At 46.3% G+C, this 23,378-nt stretch overlaps 3 protein-coding genes, 2 non-coding genes and 1 pseudogene across 5 annotated transcripts; 4 read left to right on the plus strand and 2 right to left on the minus strand.

The window, feature by feature from the left end:
* Window positions 1-6,108: 6,108 nt before the first annotated feature.
* LOC123500792 lies at window positions 6,109-6,227 on the plus strand. The gene has a single exon (XR_006673458.1). It is a non-coding gene; the product is annotated as a 5S ribosomal RNA (ribosomal RNA).
* Window positions 6,228-9,093: 2,866 nt separating this feature from the next.
* On the plus strand, window positions 9,094-20,781 carry LOC123500791. Its single transcript, XM_045249402.1, has 6 exons — window positions 9,094-9,628; window positions 10,534-10,554; window positions 10,676-10,740; window positions 11,396-11,622; window positions 13,347-13,478; window positions 20,282-20,781. The coding sequence occupies exons 1-6, from the start codon at window positions 9,221-9,223 to the stop codon at window positions 20,743-20,745; spliced, it is 1,317 nt and encodes a 438-aa protein (XP_045105337.1). The 5' UTR covers window positions 9,094-9,220; the 3' UTR covers window positions 20,746-20,781.
* On the minus strand, window positions 10,605-11,087 carry LOC123500785 (histone H2B-like). Its single transcript, XM_045249398.1, has one exon. It carries the CDS (start codon window positions 11,070-11,072, stop codon window positions 10,632-10,634), a length of 441 nt encoding a protein of 146 aa, XP_045105333.1. The 5' UTR covers window positions 11,073-11,087; the 3' UTR covers window positions 10,605-10,631.
* Window positions 11,199-16,877, plus strand: LOC123500789 (annotated as a pseudogene).
* On the plus strand, window positions 14,362-14,480 carry LOC123500793. The gene has a single exon (XR_006673459.1). It is a non-coding gene; the product is annotated as a 5S ribosomal RNA (ribosomal RNA).
* Window positions 20,782-21,689: 908 nt separating the features above from the next.
* Window positions 21,690-22,088, minus strand: LOC123500786 (histone H2B). The gene has a single exon (XM_045249399.1). It carries the CDS (start codon window positions 22,086-22,088, stop codon window positions 21,717-21,719), a length of 372 nt encoding a protein of 123 aa, XP_045105334.1. The 3' UTR covers window positions 21,690-21,716.
* Window positions 22,089-23,378: the final 1,290 nt, after the last annotated feature.

Consider the following 23,378-nt stretch of genomic DNA (forward strand, 5'->3'; position numbering starts at 1 on the left):
GGTGGATGACGTGACGGCGAGATGACCGAACAGTTCCGCGTCCTCTGTGGAGGTGATGAAAATGTTCCCGCGTTTTGTGCGTTCACAGTACCTTCCATCAGTACTGGCCCTCCATAACAGACGCGGGGGTGCCGCTGCCGGAACGTCATGTAGACGGCCGGGGGCCCCATTGCCGCGCCGTCAGAGGGAGGGGTGCGGTTGTTCTCGTCATTCGCCCAGCATTGGCCGCTCCCAACTACCTCTGTGGAGGTGATGAAAATGTTCCCGCATTTTGTGCGTTCACAGTACCTTCCATCAGTACTGGCCGCTCCGCAGTAACAGACACAGGGGTGCCACTACCGGAACGTCATGCAGACGGCCGGGGCCCCATGCCGTGCCGTCACTGGGAGGAGCGGTAATGCTGTCCCCGACCCTTGGAGGTGGTCCGGTGCCCCCTTAAAGCCTAGGCTGCGAGACGGAAAAATAATGCATAAAAACAAAAAGATGAATACAAAGCCATAAGACAAAAAATATGAAAACACCACTAGGCGTTGGCACGCGGGCCCACTCCCGTAGGAAGGGGCATGTGATGGGGGTGTGGGTGATGCCACTCTGACACCTGGAGTGGTACTGTTAGTAGTAAAGATAAGTGAGAGGGAGAGTGTGAAAGGAAGTGAAAGGAGGATGGATGGAGAGAAAATAAAATAAGGTTTGTTAGTGAAGAAGTGATAGGGAGGATGGATAGGAGTAGGAGTTAGTTAATAAGAGGGAGTGAAAGAAAGGTGAGATGAGAGATGATGAAAGAGGGGAAGAGGAGTCCGTTATCTGTAGATAGGATCAGGAGGTTCATCTGTGGGGTCAAGGAGGGTGGTGTGGGGTAGACGTCTGTGTGGTCGTGGAAGGTTTTCAGGAAGTTGTATGTGTCTGTGTGTCTGTCTGGAAACGTGTTTAGTTGTTTGTTTATTCTGTTGTAGAGTGTGATGTTTAGTGGTAGGATGTTGGACTCCTCATGAAGAGATGAAGAGGTCCGGAAGTCGAACCACTTCGTTCCAAGTGCGAAACGAACTGCTCGGTTCTGGACCTTTTGTAGTTTTTGAAGATTGGAAGGGGCTGAGAGAGACAAGGCAAGAGGGCAGTATGTTATTAGAGGAAGAATAAAAGCTTTATAAAGGTGAAGTTTCAGCTTAGAAGTACTGTCGCGAAAACGTTCCAAGTTGCTCAGGGCCCCTGAGGCAGTGGCGACTTTTTTACTTATATGGGTATGAAATCTAAGGTGATTGTCGATGGTGAGGCCAAGGACAATGTTGACTTTGCTTATTGGGATGGGTACAGGGTTTGGAAAGTTTTATAAAGTGAAATTTGGCGGGGCTGTTTGGATTTGGTGTTAAAGTAGGTAACCTTAGATTTTTCTGGATGGGAGTGAATGCGCCATTCTAGCTCCCATAAGCTTGTGGTTGTTAACTCTTCTTGAATTTTGTCAGTAAGGCGATCTAACGTTCTGGCGCGCGCCAATTGTGTTACATCGTCTGCATATTGAATTGTTAAGGAATCATTGTGGGTGGGACGGGGTAGGTCGGCGGTATACATGTTGTAGAGGGTGGGAGAGAGACGGAGCCTTGTGGGACTCCGGCCTGGGGAGAAATAAGCGGAGAAGACGCCCTGGTGTCTGATTCTAGTTTCTCGCTCGTCCAAGAAACTGCACAGGATTTTTGGGTTAGGGGGTAGATCAAAGTTATTGCAAATTTTGTATTTTAATCCTGTGAGCCAGACTGTATCGAAAGCTTTTTTCACGTCTTTTGTCACTAGTGCAGATTTATAATAGGGCGAGTTTCCATCTAAATACGTGATAATACTGTTAAGGGCGTCTTCGGTTGAAGCATTACTACGAAAGCCGAATTGCTGGGGACCCAGCAATTCGTTGCTTTCGAGGTATGATCTTAACCTTTGATTAATTAACCGCTCGAAAGATTTACCGAGTATTTCCAGCAAGCTTATGGGGCGATAATTTTCAGGAGATGTAAATTTTGCCGGGCTTCGGGATGAGTGTTATGTTAGAAATTTTGAATGGTTTTGGGAAGTACCCGGAGGAAAGGGAGGCGTTGAAAATTTTGTGAGACTGGTTATAATTTCTGGGGAAGATTTTTATCATTGGCCAGGTTATACCTGTTGGCCCGGGTGCCCGTTTTGGGGTGTGCCTGAGCATCTTGGAGACATCCTCCTCCTCAAAGGGTGTTGTGAGATAGTGGTTTGGATCTAAGCGTGTTAGCTGTGGTGTGTTGTGAGGCAGCGTATTTTCTAAGTGTTGTTGTACGTGTGTTGTGATGTTGTTGATGTGTTCGACACTGGGCCCGTAGGCAGGGAGAGGGTGAGGATGGAAGATGTTTTGCCAGTGTGTTTTGAATGTGTCGGCTACCTGGGCTGGGTCAGAGATGCGCACGCCGTCCACTAGGAGATACTGAATCTCTCCTGCTGGCATCCCTCAGCCTGTGCACCATGTGCCAGAACTGAATGGGGTTTTGGCAGCGGGCTCCGTCCAAACGGGAGACCATAGTTCTCCAGTGGGCGCTGTGGTCATCTAGCAAGCTGTTTATGATGTGTCTGCGGAGGATGTGTGTGTCTCTGTGGTTTTGAAAAAAGCGTGTTTTGTAACAGATTTGTAGTCTCTGTGTTCTGATAGAGGGTCTGAAGTCAATGTGGATTTTGTGGTGTTTTTTGGGATGTGTCTGTCGGCTGATGTTATGATGTCGTTGTGAAGTCGCTCAAGGGCCCTGTCTATCTGTGTGTGTGGTAGGCCCTCGAGATGTGGTGTTTGATGTATGTCTGCAAGTGTTTCCTTGAAATGTTCCCAGTTAGTGGATCGGTAATCAGGGATGGGGTGGGAAGGAATAGAGATGGGGTTGGAGGATATTTTAAGGATGAGGGAACGTGGTCTGAGCCACAGGGTGGTCCGTGGGAGATGTGGTGATGGAAGGGTAAGGACTGGCGGTTGGAGAGGATGAGGTCGGGTCTGCCAGATCCATGATTGGTGAAGCAGGTAGGAAAATCTGGGCCAAGGAACCGGAGGCGTTTGAGTTGTGTGAGCATGAGGAGTTCTTGTCCGTGTCTGTTGTTGCTGTTGTGACGAAAGGCTGTGTGTGTGGCGTTGAGGTCAGCTAAAACGTAGACTGGTATGTTTGTGTTGTTGAAAAGGTTAGTTAAACTGTTCAGAGGAAGTCCAGTGTTTGGTCTTGCATATGTTGTGGCAACTAGGAATTGCCCGTGCTGAGTGTGAATTTTGGTTGCAAGGAAGTGTTCTGATGGCCAGTCGGTTATGTGTACGTGTTTTATGTTGTTTTTAACCATGACGGCTACGCCGTCATAAGGCGTTCCTATCGTGTATCGTGTATTGTAGCCGTAATGTTTGAGGGGTTTAGGAGGAAGACCAGTGTGGTTGAGGAGAACAATGTCTGGATCGGTAGATAGGATGGCTTCTGAAATAAGGTGTCTGTTATTCCAGAAGACGCGACAGTTTAATTGCATAATTGTTATCATATTTCTTTATATGTTTTCCTTCCTCTTAACGCGGTACGTGTAGAGGAGGGAGGTTGGGGTGGAACAAGGAGGTGTCGCTTTGTATCAAGGGTTGTTTTTTTTGTGGTGTTGGTGTTGTTAGTGGTGGTGTTGTTAGTGGCGGTGGCGTTGTTGTTGGTGGTGGTGTTTGTGGAGTTGCTGTTAGTGTCGGTGTTTGGAGCATGTTCCGGTGGAGAGGGCTTCTGGGGCTGCGGTTCCCCAGATGTCTCTTCGGCAATAAGGAGGGCCGGTGGTGAGCTCGGACTGGTGTCACCAGAGGAGGAAGAATCCTGTGGTAGGAATGATGTGGTTGGAGGAGTTTTTTCCATTTGTTCTGTGTATTTTTGTTGGTAATGTTGTTTGTTGTTTTCTATGTACTGTTGTGGGAAAGATATTGTGGGGCAGCCGTTATGTTTTAAGAGAGAGTTCATTAGGTCTGTTTGTTTTGTAGGTCCCCAAGAGAGGTGAATAGAGTATTTAATGATTGTTTCTGCTAGTAAGAGTTTTTCCGTGTTGGGTTGTGTTTGTGTAGGTGCTGTAGTGGCTGGTGCGGCAGAGGTGGTTGGTGTGGTAATTTGGGCGTAAGATACTGTGTTTGTGGCTGGTGTAGAGGAGTTTTGTTGTTTTTGCTGTTCCCGTTTAATCTGGCATTTAAATGAAACGGCTGTGTGATCACCGTCGCAGTTAATACATTTTAGTGTAGGTGCTTGGCAGTTCTTATAATCGTGGCCCTTAGCTGCGCACTTAGAGCACGATTGTTCCTGTTCCTTGCACTGGTTTGTCCGGTGAGTGTATTGGTAGCATTTGTAGCATTGTGTAACAGGTAGGTATTCCTCTATGTTTATGTTGTAGTGTGGGATGATCTGGGAGAAGGCTTTGATACCCTTGTTTTTTGTGTTTTCTGCTTCTTGTTTGTTGTTGAGTCTGAGTTTGATCATGTGTGCCTTGGGGATTATTTTTATGTCTGCGATTTTTATGTTGTTTTGTCTTCGATTTCATCTCTTAGAGTTTCGACACTCATTTGGAGGATGTAATCGTCGACACGGCGGGCAAGGATGGTTTTGGCAGATATTTGGTCTTGAGACTCAACGAGCTCAAAACCAAGGGCTTGAAGTTTTCCGGTGGCAGCGCTGGTGGTGTGTTTGTCCCGGTCTGCTTCGCTGGCAACACCTACGATGATATAGGGTCCAGACTTGAAGCATTTCGTATGAGGTACCTGTGTTTGAGAGAAGAAGACATTACTAAGTTCGGCAGGAAGGTTGTTAGTCTTTATACGATACCGTATGGTGCGATCCGGGGGGCGTTCGTTCCTCATCCTTCGGTCATGGGTGAGGAATCTGTTGGTGAAAAAGGGATGGATTATCCTAGGGAGACCTATAACAGTCTAAGACTGTTACCTATCGCCCTAATGTCCTGTATCCCAAGGGGGATCCTGAGCTCTTTGAAGTGTCCCTAACTGTCTAACCCGAAGGGAGGGCTGGCACGCTACCAAGGAATCTCTAGGCCGCTCTGGCCAACCTAGAAACCCCTGGCTGGCTAGGAGTGCGGAAAGCGGGCTTGCCTAAGGCCCGATCCTGGCTCCGGTCGCCGGTGCGAAAAGAGGAAAGGTATGAGGGGAAGAGGGACAGTGGTGGCAAAATTGTCTCCTGGGTAGGGCGAGTTACCACAGCCTTCCAGCGTTACCCTTAGGTGAGGCTCTCTCCACCGGGTACGGGAAGGAAGTGGCTCCTCTAGGAGTCTGCCGTCTATATTCTTTTTTTTGTATAGTGAGGACTAAGCCTCTGTGTTTTATTGTGCTGGAGCGGAGGTGGTGATGTCGCGGCTGCTGTGGGTCCAATGGAGTGGACACCTGTGTGCTGAGGCCGTGCAGCGCGCCTATTGGTCCTTTAGGACCACGGGGGCGGAGCTTGCGTGGAGACTGCTGGTTGGCTGGCTGCTGCTGGAGAGCGTCGTGGAGAGGTGATCCTGCTGCTGCGGGAGCTGAAGGAAGACTCGCATTTTTGCCTCGCGGTAATATATATATGGAGCAGGTGCCTTCCCGGTTGTAGTAGGGTAACAATATTTCCTGTTTTTCCCACTTGATCCAACATCGCTGGGTCATACGAACACGGTCTCCGTCTCGTCGTTGACCCTCGGACCACGCATCCGAGACGTACAACCGAGAGGCAAGCAAGAAAACGGCGTAAAACCAAATAATATCGAGTCGGAGGAGGTGCCAGATTTTCCAGCCAGCGGCATGCATGCAGCGAGCAACAAGCCAACCAGCCAGCCAGCCACAGAGGAGGCAGACTGAGTCTGTGTCAGAATAATAATAATAATAATAATAATAATAATAATAATAATAAGAAGAAGAAGAAGAAGAAGAAGAAGAAGAAGAAGAAGAAGAAGAAGAAGAATGAGAGAGACAGACAGACAGACAGACAGACAGACAGACAGACAGACAGACTGACAGAGATTAATCCAATAGGGAAACGATATTAAACCAAGAAACACCTAGAAAGGACTTGATTCACAGGGTATACGGAGTATAGTAGGGCAAGCCAGGAAGAATTTAAAGGGGCCTAAAATCTCACATCGAGTGCCAACGACCACACCACGTTGAACACACCGCTTCTCGTCCGATCAGCGAAGTTAAGCAACGTTGGGTCCGGTTAGTACTTGGATGGGTGACCGCCTGGGAACACCAGATGTTGTTGGCATTCCATTATTTTTCATTTATCTATTTATTTATTTTTTTTATTATTATTATTATTATTATTATAATAATAATAATAATAATAATAATAATAATAATAATAATAATAATAATAAGAAGAAGAAGAAGAAGAAGAAGAAGAAGGTTTGATTTGTCTATTCTTATATTGTTTTACCTGCTTATTTTATTCTTTGTTAATTCATCCATTTATTCTTGTACTACCTCGTGCCTGGATTACCAGACAAAACTGTGTATTCTAAACACACATGAATAGGAGAGGACTCGAACTGACATTTTTTTTCTCTCCTATAGAGAAATTGCATCGAACCGCTAGCCTAGCTTGGTGCCGGGGGAGGGGGGATAAGAATGACCACCTGCACGGACGTGTGCTGTGCTCTGTCGAGCTTGGATATTAACCATTGAAGTCTGAAGAAGAAGGAAAAAAAAAAAAAAAAAAACCTAGAAAGTCACTGCAGCGGCTGTGGGAGGAGGAAAGACGCAAGCCGTCAGACTAACCGTGACACACGACACGCTAATAAATACGCACACTATAGTCTGACCATTTTTATGAAGATCACTTAGGCGTTGGCGTTTTTGGGGATTTTCCTGCCTGCGGCGCTGTCACACGTGTACCAATACGCGCCCCAAGTCAGGTACTTAATACTTTTTAACTGAATGGTGTTGTAGTACATATACATTGTGATGCTCTAAAGAGGCAAGTTAGAGGAATTTGTGTTTATTTTAAATAAATTTTGCATTGGTTTTGCAAACGCAACAACAATGCTTGACAACGTTTCCTCCGAGCGTTGTCACATCCTTCTGGGTGACCGAGTGAGGTCACAGGTCAAAGTGACCGTGTTAATCCATGGTGTGTGGGGAGCAAGGTTATCATTGACACATAGGCTCTAATCCCTTAATTTGCCCAGCAACGCCGCAGGCCGGAAATTCCCAAAATGGCAACGTCTAAGTGATCTTCACACTATAATAATCTGATTAACAATTTGTCTTGGCCATGTTGCAGTGGGTATTTGGTGAATGAAATGATCGATTGCTATCTTTACATCATCCATCCATCCTAATTTGACCTTAGAATCTAAAATGGTTGCTTTGCTGATGTCATTCAGGTATATTTGAGAAATCATATTCTTTGTATGTAAAATATAATGTTTTTTTTTTTTTTGTGGATCGTAGTTGCTAAAGTGTGTCTGTGTATATATTAGGATTTTCATGCTATATGTTGGTGGCCCTTGCATTTGAAATAATTATATTGTGAAATTGTCAACTTTTTTTTTTTTTCGGTAGGGGCTAATGTATGCAATGTTTCTGCTAATTTATGGAAATTTTATGCAAATTAGCCAAATCAAATTGGGGGTCGATAATGGGGGACGCGCGCGAAAATCACTCCATTTTCTAATTTTGCGATTTATGCACATACCCGGTAAAATCATGTAAACGGGAAAAAAAAAAAAAAAAAAAAAAAAAAAAAAAAAAAAAAAATCGTCTAGAATTGTCGGTGGGATCCTTCTGTCCCTCTCTCTCTCTCTCTCTCTCTCTCTCTCTCTCTCTCTCTCTCTCTGTGTGTGTGTGTGTAGTAATTCACTGTTTGATCTGCTGCAGTCTCTGACGAGACAGCCAGACGTTACCCTACGGAACGAGCTCAGAACTCATTATTTCCGATCTTCGGATAGGTCTGAGACCAGGCACACACCACACACCGGGACAACAAGGTCACAACTCCTCGATTTACATCCCGTACCTACTCACTGCTAGGTGAACAGGGGCTACACGTGAAAGGAGACACACCCAAATATCTCCACCCGGCCGGGGAATCGAACCCCGGTCCTCTGGCTTGTGAAGCCAGCGCTCTAACCCCTGAGCTACCGGGCCGTGTGTGTGTTTCACTGTTTGATCTGCTGCAGTCTCTGACGAGACAGCCAGACGTTACCCTACGGAACGAGCTCAGAGCTCATTATTTCCGATCTTCGGATAGGCCTGAGACCAGGCACACACCACACACCGGGACAACAAGGTCACAACTCCTCGATTTACATCCCGTACCTACTCACTGCTAGGTGAACAGGGGCTACACGTGAAAGGAGACACACCCAAATATCTCCACCCGGCCAGTGTGTGTGTGTGTGTGTGTGTGTGTGTGTGTGTGTGTGTGTGTGTGTGTGTGTGAGAGAGAGAGAGAGAGAGAGAGAGAGAGAGAGAGAGAGAGAGAGAGAGAGAGAGAGAGAGAGAGAGAGAGAGAGAGAGAGAGAGAGAGAGAGAGAGAGAGAGAGAGAGAGAGAGAGAGAGAGAGAGAGCATTGTTGTAGCCAAGATGTCTCAGGGGATTTCGCCGTGTCAGGTCACTCACCACTCCTTTTTCCTAACTAAATGAATATTGAAAATAAAAAAACTTTTCGCGTAACAATTCTTCATAAACCACGTACTGTACATACATATATCTATGATAAATTTACATTATATCCTTTCCTTATATGAGAATGTAATCTCTCTCTCTCTCTCTCTCTCTCTCTCTCTCTCTCTCTCTCTCTCTCTCTCTCTCTCTCTCTCTCTCTCTCTCTCTCTCTCTCTCTGTGTCTCTGTGTGTGTGTGTGTGTGTGTGTGTGTGTGTGTGTGTGTGTGTGTGTGTGTGTGTGTGTGTGTGTGTGTGTGTGTGTGTGTGTGTGTGTGTGTGTGTGTGTGTGTGTGTGTGTGTGTGTGTGTGTTTGTTTTTTTTTTATTTTATTTTTTTTTGTGTTTTTTTTTCTCTCTTTCCTTCCTCTTTTCTCTCCCTCTCGCCTGCCTCAATTTCTTTGAGTTACCCATGACATGTTGTTATGGTTAGGAGGGGGGGGAGTTTTCTGTGGTTGTCGAACACTCTTACGTCATTCCCGTCCAATCGTAAGGCAAGGTTGGGCCCCGGCAAACCGTATTTAAAGAAGTGCCAGCCTAAGCGCTCAACTCGCCCAACTGTTCGTTCCGAGCGGCAGTAACTTACTTACTCACCATGGCACGTACTAAGCAAACGGCCCGCAAGTCCACCGGTGGCAAGGCGCCCCGCAAGCAGCTTGCCACGAAGGCAGCTCGCAAATCTGCTCCTGCCACTGGAGGTGTCAAGAAGCCCCACCGTTACAGGCCAGGAACCGTGGCCCTCCGTGAGATCCGCCGTTATCAGAAGAGCACCGAACTGCTTATCAGGAAGCTGCCTTTCCAGCGCTTGGTGCGTGAAATTGCCCAGGATTTCAAGACTGACCTCCGCTTCCAGTCCTCCGCTGTCATGGCCCTCCAGGAAGCTTCCGAGGCTTATCTCGTGGGTCTCTTTGAAGACACTAACCTGTGCGCCATCCACGCCAAGCGTGTCACTATCATGCCCAAGGACATCCAGCTGGCTCGTCGAATCCGTGGCGAGCGTGCCTAATAAGTGTGTCATCCAAGGCAAGCAAGCAACAACAAACAATATCTAGGCCCTCTTCAGGGCCAAAGGTGCTTTATCTAAAGAGAATAATATTACATAGACCATGAATGGGTTGGCTTTGATCCGTATGGTCGAGCGATTTCCTGATTAGAAGACTTTTTTTTTTTTCTCTCTCTCTCTCTCTCTCTCTCTCTCTCTCTCTCTCTCTCTCTCTCTCTCTCTCTCTCTCTCTCTCTCTCTCTCTCTCTCTCTCTCTCTCTCTCTCTCTCTCTCTCTCTCTCTCTCTCTCTCTCTCTCTCTCTCTCTCTCTCTCTCTTTTTTTTTTTTTTCTTCAACCTTCCTCTCTGTGTCTAGGATCCGATATTCCATGTGCATGTTTCTGATCAGTAGTATGTCGGTGGCCGATGGAGAATGACTGCTTTCCCTCCAGTCTGATTTGTAGATATATTGATTGATTGATTCACTGCAATTCAGTCAAGAAAAGAAAGAAATAAAAAAATAAAAAAAAAAAAAAAAGGAGCGAAGATTCATGTTACAAGCTATAATAAATGTGTGCTTCCTGAGCTTTGTGTGATGAAAAACGTTATGTTACTGAAATAGGAGGCATCATCATTAATCAAGAAGAAGAAGAAGAGCATGAATGCACCCACCCTCCAAAGCCTGCCTGCCGTGATTAGTATCGTACGTACGCTTAATCATCACCATCATCATACTACTACTACTACGGGTGCTGCTGTTGTGCAGTGGATGATGGATCTCTTTGCTCTGACCCGGTTGCGAGCCTCATTAATGACGAGCCAGCCATCTAGCTCATCCATATCCATCCATCCATCCGGCTCTGGTGCACCAGCGGCGACCACCATCCACACTTGTCTATATTGTGTCTCCTTTTTTTTTGGATTCAGGTGTGGCTCCTATGGAGCCGGGTAGGGTTTGAATACTGTCTGAGACAGCAGTTGCTCTTTTTTCTTCTTTCCCCCCTTCTAGCTGACTGACAGTCAGTTTACTTGGAGGAGGTGTACTTGGTGACAGCCTTGGTGCCCTCAGAGACGGCGTGCTTTGCCAGTTCGCCGGGCAGAAGGAGACGGACGGCAGTCTGGATCTCCCGGCTGGTGATGGTGGAGCGCTTGTTGTAGTGTGCCAGGCGGGATGCCTCGGCAGCGATGCGCTCGAAAATGTCGTTCACGAAAGAGTTCATGATTGACATAGCCTTGGAGGACACGCCAGTGTCGGGGTGGACCTGCTTGAGCACCTTGTAGATGTAGATGGAGTAGCTTTCCTTCCTCCTCCGCTTCTTCTTCTTGTCCCCTTTGGCTATGGCCTTCTGAGCCTTGCCAGCCTTCTTGGCAGCCTTTCCTGATGCTTTGGGAGGCATGGTAGTAACGGCGTCGTTCAACTTGCGAAGAGTTGTGTGTTGTGTTGCACCCGACTTGAAGAGTGCCATTTATGTAAGCAATCCTGCTCAGGATCGCGAGTCGCCGCGAGAGCCAGCCTCCCGGTTGGGCGTTACGTGTTACGCGCTGATCCGATCTTCCTTTTTATATAGAGGAAACGAGCCCGCCGAAGAACAGATAACGCACAACACACCGACTCGCTCCCGCAGCTGACGGAGTGTTACTTGCTAATAATACTACCACTACTACTTGTTAATCCCACCTACTACTACCACCACTACTCGCCATGTCCGGACGCGGCAAAGGAGGAAAGGTGAAGGGGAAAGTCAAAGTCCCGTTCCAGCCGTGCTGGACTCCAGTTCCCGGTCGGCAGGATTCATCGCCTCCTGAGGAAGGGCAACTACGCCGAGCGAGTGGGGGCTGGCGCCCCCGTGTACCTTGCAGCGGTCATGGAGTACCTGGCCGCCGAAGTCCTCGAGCTTGCCGGCAACGCCGCCCGCGACAACAAGAAGACTCGCATCATCCCGCGTCACCTGCAGCTGGCCATCCGGAACGACGAGGAACTTAACAAGCTCCTCTCCGGGGTCACCATTGCACAGGGTGGCGTGCTGCCAAACATTCAGGCTGTGCTCCTTCCCAAGAAGACCGAGAAGAAGTAAATCCTCTCCTCCTCAATATCATCACCAACAAGTATATACATCCGGCTCCTCTTCGGAGCCACACATTGACACATCTAGAGAATTGAATAGACTATAGTGTTAACCATGATATTAATAATAATGATGGTATATATTTTTTTGATAATGAATGATAGAAATGCTATTGGTAGAATTTTTTTTTCTCTTTATTTTTTTTTTGTTCCGGCCTGCAGCGCTGCAAAAAAAAAAAAAAAAAAAAAAAAAAAACGCCTTGCGCTGAGCAAATTATGGGATTAGGGCCCGTGTGTCAATGAGGACCTTGCTTCCCGCACACGCCCCTCTCTCTGTCTTGCTCTCTTGCTTCCCTCCTGGCTGGTAGGTAGCTAGCGGGACAGGGATCAATTAACGCGGTCGGTCACTTTGACCTGTGATCTCACTCGGCAGTCATCCAAGAGATGCGGATTAAACGTTGTCAAGTATTGCTGTGTTTGCAAAAACAAACAATGCGAAATATGTTCAAAGATAAACAAGAAGCTTACTCCAACTTGCCTTTTCTTTTTCTTTTTTTTTCTTTTCTTTTTCTTTTAGAGCATCACAATGTATATAATACAACACCGTTCAATTACCAAGTATTAAGTACCTACCTGACTTAAGGTGCGTATTGGTGCGTGCAAGTGTCCCCCCTCTCTTGCTTCCCTCCTGGCTGGTAGGTGGTAGGTAGGGACAGGGAGGGAGTGAGTGAGTGACCCATGGATTAACGCTTTCACTTTGACCTGTGATCTCACTCGGCGGTCATCCCCGAGAGGGGAGGGCGCGCGGATCAAACGATGTCAAGTATTGCTGTGTTTGTTTGCAAAAACAATGCAAAATATATTTAAAGATAAACAGAAACTCTCTCAACTTTTTTTTTTTTTTTTTTTCTTTAAGGTGTGCGTATTGGAGTGTGACAGCGCTGCAGGCCGGAAAATTCCCGGCAGGAACAAAAAAAAAAAAAAAAAACCTAAAAGATCTCCATACAAGTAAGCGGTCAGACCATAGTGGATAAGGTGGTGGACGTGGGATCGGGCAGACAGACAGACGTTCACGCGTCGGCTCGAAAGAATCACACCACACACCGTTTTGAAGGTATGTCAGTCGGCGAGGGGGATTTAATGAAAGGTACCTACCTACCTACATGTCACCGCGGTACCCAGGTTCTATCTAGGTGGCTACACCAAAGATGATGATGATGATGATGATGATGATGATGCGCTTCGGTGTTGATATGGACCCTCCCTCCTTGTATGGGTACCACTATAAAGAAATAAAATTGCCTGCGCCACTAATGGGCGGAAGCTTAACAAACAAACAAACAAACAGCACCTGTAGCAGCGGTTGGTGTCTGACCTCACATCACTTAGTTGATAATCCTTTCTCTTTCATTTGATTTACCTTTGAGTGATAAAACAGAGAGGAAAACAAATAGAAAGAAAGGAAAAGAAAAAAAGAAAGAAAAGGAAAAAAAAAAAAAAAAAAAAAAAAACACACACAAATTGTAGTAATGACGTAAAGAGTAGGGACAACACTTTTACTTGGAACAACCATAGTCCTAGTAGTGTTAGTCTATAACTTTTTCCTTCTCTTCATTTGTGTGGACCTATAAAAGGTCCGGGATATGTTGACTCTTTTCTTATGGTGCTTTTGCAGTTGCTGTTGTTGACACCAAATTCCAGACACCAGATTTAACCGCCAAATCCGTAGAGGGTACGTCCCTGACGCTTGAGGGCGTAGACGACGTCCATGGCAGTGACGGTCTTGCGCTTGGCGTGCTCGGTGTAGGTGACGGCATCCCTGATGACGTTCTCGAGGAACACCTTTAGCACCCCACGAGTCTCCTCGTAGATGAGACCGGAGATGCGCTTGACGCCGCCTCGGCGAGCCAACCGACGGATAGCGGGCTTGGTGATGCCCTGGATGTTGTCACGCAAAACCTTACGGTGACGCTTGGCTCCTCCCTTTCCAAGTCCCTTGCCTCCTTGCCGCGGCCAGTCATGGTGACAGATGATGAGGCGCTGCTGCGAGTAGTAGTAGTAGTAGTGATACGATGTCTCGCTCACGAGTGTGACTCGCATTTTTGCCTCGCGGTAATATATATATGGAGCAGGTGCCTTCCCGGTTGTAGTAGGGTAACAATATTTCCTGTTTTTCCCACTTGATCCAACATCGCTGGGTCATACGAACACGGTCTCCGTCTCGTCGTTGACCCTCGGACCACGCATCCGAGACGTACAACCGAGAGGCAAGCAAGAAAACGGCGTAAAACCAAATAATATCGAGTCGGAGGAGGTGCCAGATTTTCCAGCCAGCGGCATGCATGCAGCGAGCAACAAGCCAACCAGCCAGCCAGCCACAGAGGAGGCAGACTGAGTCTGTGTCAGAATAATAATAATAATAATAATAATAATAATAATAATAATAATAATAAGAAGAAGAAGAAGAAGAAGAAGAAGAAGAAGAAGAAGAAGAAGAAGAATGAGAGAGACAGACAGACAGACAGACAGACAGACAGACAGACAGACAGACAGACAGAGATTAGATTAATCCAATAGGGAAACGATATTAAACCAAGAAACACCTAGAAAGGACTTGATTCACAGGGTATACGGAGTATAGTAGGGCAAGCCAGGAAGAATTTAAAGGGGCCTAAAATCTCACATCGAGTGCCAACGACCACACCACGTTGAACACACCGCTTCTCGTCCGATCAGCGAAGTTAAGCAACGTTGGGTCCGGTTAGTACTTGGATGGGTGACCGCCTGGGAACACCAGATGTTGTTGGCATTCCATTATTTTTCATTTATCTATTTATTTATTTATTTTATTATTATTATTATTATTATTATAATAATAATAATAATAATAATAATAATAATAATAATAATAATAATAAGAAGAAGAAGAAGAAGAAGAAGAAGAAGAAGAAGTTTGATTTGTCTATTCTTATATTGTTTTACCTGCTTATTTTATTCTTTGTTAATTCATCCATTTATTCTTGTACTACCTCGTGCCTGGATTACCAGACAAAACTGTGTATTCTAAACACACATGAATAGGAGAGGACTCGAACTGACATTTTTTTTTTTCTCTCCTATAGAGAAATTGCATCGAACCGCTAGCCTAGCTTGGTGCCGGGGGAAGGGGATAAGAATGACCACCTGCACGGACGTGTGCTGTGCTCTGTCGAGCTTGGATATTAACCATTGAAGTCTGAAGAAGAAGGAAAAAAAAAAAAAAAAAAACCTAGAAAGTCACTGCAGCGGCTGTGGGAGGAGGAAAGACGCAAGCCGTCAGACTAACCGTGACACACGACACGCTAATAAATACGCACACTATAGTCTGACCATTTTTATGAAGATCACTTAGGCGTTGGCGTTTTTGGGGATTTTCCTGCCTGCGGCGCTGTCACACGTGTACCAATACGCGCCCCAAGTCAGGTACTTAATACTTTTTAACTGAATGGTGTTGTAGTACATATACATTGTGATGCTCTAAAGAGGCAAGTTAGAGGAATTTGTGTTTATTTTAAATAAATTTTGCATTGGTTTTGCAAACGCAACAACAATGCTTGACAACGTTTCCTCCGAGCGTTGTCACATCCTTCTGGGTGACCGAGTGAGGTCACAGGTCAAAGTGACCGTGTTAATCCATGGTGTGTGGGGAGCAAGGTTATCATTGACACATAGGCTCTAATCCCTTAATTTGCCCAGCAACGGCAGGCCGGGAAATTCCCAAAAATGGCAACGTCTAAGTGATCTTCACACTATAATAATCTGATTAACAATTTGTCTTGGCCATGTTGCAGTGGGTATTTGGTGAATGAAATGATCGATTGCTATCTTTACATCATCCATCCATCGTAATTTGACCTTAGAATCTAAAATGGTTGCTTTGCTGATGTCATTCAGGTATATTTGAGAAATCATATTCTTTGTATGTAAAATATAATGTTTTTTTGTTTTTTTGTGGATCGTAGTTGCTAAAGTGTGTCTGTGTATATATTAGGATTTTCATGCTATATGTTGGTGGCCCTTGCATTTGAAATAATTATATTGTGAAATTGTCAACTTTTTTTTTTTTTCGGTAGGGGCTAATGTATGCAATGTTTCTGCTAATTTATGGAAATTTTATGCAAATTAGCCAAATCAAATTGGGGGTCGATAATGGGGGGGGACGCGCGAAAATCACTCCATTTTCTAATTTTGCGATTTATGCACATATCCGGTAAAATCATGTAAACGGGAAAAAAAAAAAAAAAAAAAAAAAAAAATTTAAATGAATTTTATTTGGGAAATTTTTTCAACAATTCTTCTAAACCCGTAATGAACAATTTGGGAAAATTTAAAAATCCCCTTAAGGTCCTCCCTCTTCCCTCCTCTCCCCCCTCCTCCCTCTCCCCTCCTCCTCTTTGTTGACCAAGGTGGGTTGCCGTGTTTGGGGGGTGGTTTTGTGGTTTGGGGTGTTGGGGGTGTGGGTTGTGTTTGGTGTGGGGTTTGGGGGTGTGGTTTTGTTTTTTGGTTTTGTGGCGAAAAAATTTTATTTTTTTTTTTTTTTTTCTTCCTTCCTTCCTCTTTTCTCCTTCTCCCTCCTCTTTCTTTGGTTCCCATCTTTTTTTTTTTTTTCTTTTTCCCCTCCTTCCTTCCCCCGTCCCAAATCCTAAAAGGGCCAAGGGGTTGGGCCCCGGCAAAAACCGTAATTTAAAGAAGGCCCCAGGCAATCCCCCAACTTGGCCTGGAATCGTCTAGAATTGTCGGTGGGATCCTTCTGTCCCTCTTCTCTCTCTCTCTCTCTCTCTCTCTCTCTCTCTCTCTCTCTCTCTCTCTCTCTCTCTCTCTCTCTCTCTCTCTCTCTCTCTCTCTCTCTCTCTCTCTCTATTCTTTAACCCCCTCTTTCTAACCATATTCCCATGTGGAGCGGCAAAGGAGGGGGGAAGGAAATAAAGTTTCCCCTTCCAGGTCTGGATTTGGTAGGATTATTGTTGAGGAACAACTGCCAACAGTCGGGGGTTAAATTAAAAAAAAAAAAAGGGCCGAAGTTCAGTTCCCAAGGGCAAAAAAATGTTGCTTCCCTGAGCTTTGGGATGGAAACCGAGACAACAAGGTCACCATTAACAAGGGGGCTGTGCCAAACCCCCCTTCCCAAGAAGACCGAGAAGAAGTAAATCCTCTCCTCCTCAATATCATCACCAACAAGTATATACATCCGGCTCCTCTTCGAGCCACACATTGACACATCTAGAGAATTGAATAGACTATAGTGTTAACCATGATATTAATAATAATGATGGTATATATTTTTTGATAATGAATGATAGAAATGTTATTGGTAGAATTTTTTTTCTTTATTTTTTGTTCCGGCCTGCAGCGCTGCAAAAAAAAAAAAACGCCTTGCGCTGAGCAAATTTGGGAATTACCCTTGTCTGAGGACCTTGCTTTTTCCCCCCCCCTTCTGCTTGCTCTCGTTCCCTTGGGGAGGTGTACGGGACAGGGTCCCTTAAGCGGCGGTCCTTTGCCGTTCCCCGGGCAGAAAGGAGACGGAAACGGCAAGTTATTGGCTGGTGTTTGGAAAAAACCTTGGTATGTTCCAAAGGCGGGAAGCCTCCAACTTGCCTTTCTTTTTTCTTTTCCAAAGAGTTCCAATGATTAATACCAACACCCGTTCTTACCGTTTAAGACCTTGTTAAGGTGGTAGGTGGGAAGTTTCCCCTCCCTTCTTCCTTCCTTGGCCCTTTGGTATGGGCCCGGGAGGGTTGCCCAGGTTCCTTTCACCTTTCCTTGATCTTTGGGGGCATGGAGGGAAGGGCGGCCGGTTCAAACTTGCAAGATTGTGTGTTTGTTTGCAAACCCAATTGAAAATTAATTTAAAGTAAACAAAACCTCTCCAATTTTTTTTTGCAAGGTGGCGAGGAGGGCCAGCCTCCCGGTTGGGCAGGAACCCTAAAGATCTTCCATAAAGGAAACGGCCCGCCAAGGGAAAGGGGATAACGGGCCAACAACCGACCGTTCCCGCGTCGGGTGAAAGAATAAACCACACACCTTTTAAACTCCTCGATTTACATCCCGTACCTACTCACTGCTAGGTGAACCCGGCAAAGGGGAAAAAGGTGAAGGAAAGTAAAGTCCCTTCCGGGTTGTTGGACCCTTCCCCTTGGAGGGTTACCCTTAAAGGAAAAAACCTCGCCACAATGGGGCGGGCCCTTAACCCAAACCAAAAGACCTGGCCGCCGGTTGGTTGCCGGAACCCCCCACAACAAGGAAACCTTTCCTTTCATTTGGTTTACCTTTGAGTGGATAAAACGAGAGGAAAACAAATTTGGGGAAAAGAAAAAGGGGGGGAAAAAAAAAACACCCCTTTAAAAGACCGAAAGAAGTAAAACCCTTTCCTTAAACAACCAACCAAGGTTATTATAACTTTCCCTCCTTCTTTGGGGCCAAAACCAATTTGACCTTTCTTAGGGTTTTGAATTGCTTTGTTAACCAAATTAAAAATTTAAGAAATGGTAATATTTTTGATTGAAGGGTAGAAAGCCAATGGAGGAATTTTTTTTCTCTTTAGGTTCCGGCCCCTGAGCGCTGAAAAAAAAAAAAAAAAAAATCGCCTTGGCCGCCTGGGAGCCAAAATTAGGGGTTGGGGCCCGGTGTTGTCCCAAAATTGGGCCTTGGGGGGGGGGGTTTTTTGGGGGGTTTTTTTCCCCCCTTTTAAGGGGAAATTTTTTCCCCCCCAACCGGGGGGGGCCCCAAAGGGTTTTCCTTTTTTTTTTTTTTTGCTTTTTCCCCAAAAAAATTTGGGGTTTTTGGGGTTTTGGGTTTTTTTTTTTTCCCTTTTTTTTTTTAAAATTTTAAAAAAACCCCCGTTTTCCCAAAATTCCGGGGGGGAAAAAAGGCCCCCCCCCAAAAAGGGGGGGAAGGGGGGGGGGGGCCCGGAAAAAGCCCCCCCAAAAGGGGGGGGGTTTTAAAAAAAAAAAAAAAAAAAAAAAAAGGGGAAAAAAAAGAAAAAAAAAAAGGAAAAAAAGAAAAAAAAAAAAAAGGGGGGGGAAAAAAAACCCCCTTGGGGGTTTCCCCCAAAAAAAAAAAAAAAAAAAAATTTAAAAAACCCCAAAAGGGGAACCAAGGGAAAAAGGGGGGGGGAAAAAAGGGGCCCCCCCCGGGGCCCCCCCCCCCAAAAAAATTTTGGGGGGTTTTTTGGGGAGGGTTTTTTTCCTTTTTTTTTTTTTTATTTTTTTTTTTTTTTTAAAAAAAAAAAAAAATTTTTTTAATAATTTTTTTTTTTTAAAAAAAAATTTTTTTTCCCCCTTTTTTTCCCCCAAAAAAAACAAAAAACCAAAAAAGGGAAAAAATTTTTTTTTTTTAAAAAATTTTGGCCCTTTCCTTTTTTTAAAGGGGGGGAAAAAAAGGGGGGGGAAAAGGGGCTACACGTGAAAGGAGACACACCCAAATATCTCCACCCGGCCGGGGAATCGAACCCCGGTCCTCTGGCTTGTGAAGCCAGCGCTCTAACCCCTGAGCTACCGGGCCGTGTGTGTGTTTCACTGTTTGATCTGCTGCAGTCTCTGACGAGACAGCCAGACGTTACCCTACGGAACGAGCTCAGAGCTCATTATTTCCGATCTTCGGATAGGCCTGAGACCAGGCACACACCACACACCGGGACAACAAGGTCACAACTCCTCGATTTACATCCCGTACCTACTCACTGCTAGGTGAACAGGGGCTACACGTGAAAGGAGACACACCCAAATATCTCCACCCGGCCAGTGTGTGTGTGTGTGTGTGTGTGTGTGTGTGTGTGTGTGTGTGTGTGTGTGTGTGTGAGAGAGAGAGAGAGAGAGAGAGAGAGAGAGAGAGAGAGAGAGAGAGAGAGAGAGAGAGAGAGAGAGAGAGAGAGAGAGAGAGAGAGAGAGAGCATTGTTGTAGCCAAGATGTCTCAGGGATTTCGCCGTGTCAGGTCACTCACCACTCCTTTTCCTAACTAAATGAATATTGAAAATAAAAAAAAATTTTTCGCGTAACAATTCTTCATAAACCACGTACTGTACATACATATATCTATGATAAATTTACATTATATCCTTTCCTTATATGAGAATGTAATCTCTCTCTCTCTCTCTCTCTCTCTCTCTCTCTCTCTCTCTCTCTCTCTCTCTCTCTCTCTCTCTCTCTCTCTCTCTCTCTCTCTCTCTCTCTCTCTCTCTCTCTCTCTCTCTCTCTCTCTCTCTCTCTCTCTGTGTGTGTGTGTGTGTGTGTGTGTGTGTGTGTGTGTGTGTGTGTGTGTGTGTGTGTGTGTGTGTGTGTGTGTGTGTGTGTGTGTGTGTGTGTGTGTGTGTGTGTGTGTGTGTGTGTGCGTGCGTTTTTAAGAAAATTTTTATTTTTTATTTTATTTTTTTGTTGTGTTTTTCTTTTCTCTCTTTCCTTCCTCTTTTCTCTCCCTCTCGCCTGCCTCAATTTCTTTGAGTTACCCATGACATGTTGTTATGGTTAGGAGGGGGGAGTTTTCTGTGGTTGTCGAACACTCTTACGTCATTCCCGTCCAATCGTAAGGCAAGGTTGGGCCCCGGCAAACCGTATTTAAAGAAGTGCCAGCCTAAGCGCTCAACTCGCCCAACTGTTCGTTCCGAGCGGCAGTAACTTACTTACTCACCATGGCACGTACTAAGCAAACGGCCCGCAAGTCCACCGGTGGCAAGGCGCCCCGCAAGCAGCTTGCCACGAAGGCAGCTCGCAAATCTGCTCCTGCCACTGGAGGTGTCAAGAAGCCCCACCGTTACAGGCCAGGAACCGTGGCCCTCCGTGAGATCCGCCGTTATCAGAAGAGCACCGAACTGCTTATCAGGAAGCTGCCTTTCCAGCGCTTGGTGCGTGAAATTGCCCAGGATTTCAAGACTGACCTCCGCTTCCAGTCCTCCGCTGTCATGGCCCTCCAGGAAGCTTCCGAGGCTTATCTCGTGGGTCTCTTTGAAGACACTAACCTGTGCGCCATCCACGCCAAGCGTGTCACTATCATGCCCAAGGACATCCAGCTGGCTCGTCGAATCCGTGGCGAGCGTGCCTAATAAGTGTGTCATCCAAGGCAAGCAAGCAACAACAAACAATATCTAGGCCCTCTTCAGGGCCAAAGGTGCTTTATCTAAAGAGAATAATATTACATAGACCATGAATGGGTTGGCTTTGATCCGTATGGTCGAGCGATTTCCTGATTAGAAGACTTTCTCACTCTCTCTCTCTCTCTCTCTCTCTCTCTCTCTCTCTCTCTCTCTCTCTCTCTCTCTCTCTCTCTCTCTCTCTCTCTCTCTCTCTCTCTCTCTCTCTCTCTCTCTCTCTCTTCTTTTTTTTTTTTTTTTTTTTTTCTTCAACCTTCCTCTCTGTGTCTAGGATCCGATATTCCATGTGCATGTTTCTGATCAGTAGTATGTCGGTGGCCGATGGAGAATGACTGCTTTCCTCCAGTCTGATTTGTAGATATATTGATTGATTGATTCACTGCAATTCAGTCAAGAAAAGAAAGAAAGAAACAAAAAAAAAAAAAAAAAAAAAAGGAGCGAAGATTCATGTTACAAGCTATAATAACTGTGTGCTTCCTGAGCTTTGTGTGATGAAAACGTTATGTTACTGAAATAGGAGGCATCATCATCAATCAAGAAGAAGAAGAAGAGCATGAATGCACCCACCCTCCAAAGCCTGCCTGCCGTGATTAGTATCGTACGTACGCTTAATCATCATCATCATCATACTACTACTACTACGGGCTGCTGCTGTTGTGCAGTGGATGATGGATCTCTTTGCTCTGACCCGGTTGCGAGCCTCATTAATGACGAGCCAGCCATCTAGCTCATCCATCCATCCATCCATCCATCCGGCTCTGGTGCACCAGCGGCGACCACCATCCACACTTGTCTATATTGTGTCTCCTTTTTTTTTGGATTCAGGTGTGGCTCCTATGGAGCCGGGTAGGGTTTGAATACTGTCTGAGACAGCAGTTGCTCTTTTTTCTTCTTTCCCCCCTTCTAGCTGACTGACAGTCAGTTTACTTGGAGGAGGTGTACTTGGTGACAGCCTTGGTGCCCTCAGAGACGGCGTGCTTTGCCAGTTCGCCGGGCAGAAGGAGACGGACGGCAGTCTGGATCTCCCGGCTGGTGATGGTGGAGCGCTTGTTGTAGTGTGCCAGGCGGGATGCCTCGGCAGCGATGCGCTCGAAAATGTCGTTCACGAAAGAGTTCATGATTGACATAGCCTTGGAGGACACGCCAGTGTCGGGGTGGACCTGCTTGAGCACCTTGTAGATGTAGATGGAGTAGCTTTCCTTCCTCCTCCGCTTCTTCTTCTTGTCCCCTTTGGCTATGGCCTTCTGAGCCTTGCCAGCCTTCTTGGCAGCCTTTCCTGATGCTTTGGGAGGCATGGTAGTAACGGCGTCGTTCAACTTGCGAAGAGTTGTGTTGTGTTGCACCAAAGATTTCAAAGATTTCAAAGATTTATTGAGGAAAGGGGGGTTACAAAGAAGGGGGGGAGGTGCGCCTGGCTGGCACACGGGAAGAGAAAGTGAAGAAAAATAGAAATAAAGTAGGAGTGTAAAGTTGCCGGGCGGACCGGCCTGCAGCTGTTAAGATGGTGAATGTCACAGGGCAGTACATGAGAGGTAAACGGGTGGAAACCGGAGTTCCCGGAGGAAAACCACCCGCACTGCTGTGAGATAGAGGAGAGTGGGGGTTACATTGCAGACACTAATATACATATATATAAGAGGAAGTTATCCACAGTCAGTACAAATGGCTTAGGATGGAAACCGGAGTCCCCGGGGGAAAACCACCCGTACTGCTGTGGATATAGAGTGAAAAAGCAATATTTATACAAAAGCAAAGTTATAGCAATACATGTTAATGAGAAAGAACTAAATACAGCAAACACTGGTTAATGAATTACAAAGCAGTATGTACAATGCACACGTATAAAGAAGTGTCTTGCTGCACAAAGTGTTGTTGGGGTCACTCAAGCGCAGAAGTCTTCTGAAGATATTGCGGCGAGTATCGTCTTGTCGGTGCGTCACAATCGGGAGCTCCGAGCAGCCATAGGGGCGGTAAGGAGCGGAGTCAACGCAGGTGGGTGGTTCTTAAGGGAGTCCTTCGGTGACGCTGGCGCGCCATCAGACCCAGACGTCCCCTCAGCTGTGTGGGCCCCGTCTCAGCCTCGCAGCCGGGAGCTGTGCAGGCTTACCCCGGAGTACCCCTTGCTGGAACGAAGGCCGTCATCCCAGCAACTCAGGGCGCAGGGTGGGGTGGGAGGGCACACAGAAAGAACCGCCACTGGGCTGCCGTCGGTGTCACTCGGGGGATGACATCTGGCCTGGCAGATCCCGTACGTGGCTTGGCTCGGCTGCTTCGCTGCTACGTCACGCGGCGGTAACTTCTCTCGGTCATCCATCCGCTGCCACACCTTGGCCGCCATCTCGTGTAGGCGGACGTTGAGGGCAGGGAGGGACGCGGCCTCGTGAAGCGCGGCCGAGCTGGTAAAATCGTACCATCTGGTACCAAGGGCAAACCGCAGTGCGCAGTTCTGGATTCTCTGCAACCTGCTAATGGCTGTTTTGGAGAGAGCGTGCAAAGGAACAGGTGGATAGGTGAGGATAGGTAAGCTTAAAGCTTTAATGAGATGGAGCTTCAGACCGGTGGCCAAGTCTCGGAACCGGTACATC

This window comes from Portunus trituberculatus, unplaced genomic scaffold (genome assembly GCF_017591435.1).
Source record: "Portunus trituberculatus isolate SZX2019 unplaced genomic scaffold, ASM1759143v1 PGA_scaffold_486__1_contigs__length_31040, whole genome shotgun sequence".
Taxonomy (NCBI): domain Eukaryota; kingdom Metazoa; phylum Arthropoda; class Malacostraca; order Decapoda; family Portunidae; genus Portunus; species Portunus trituberculatus.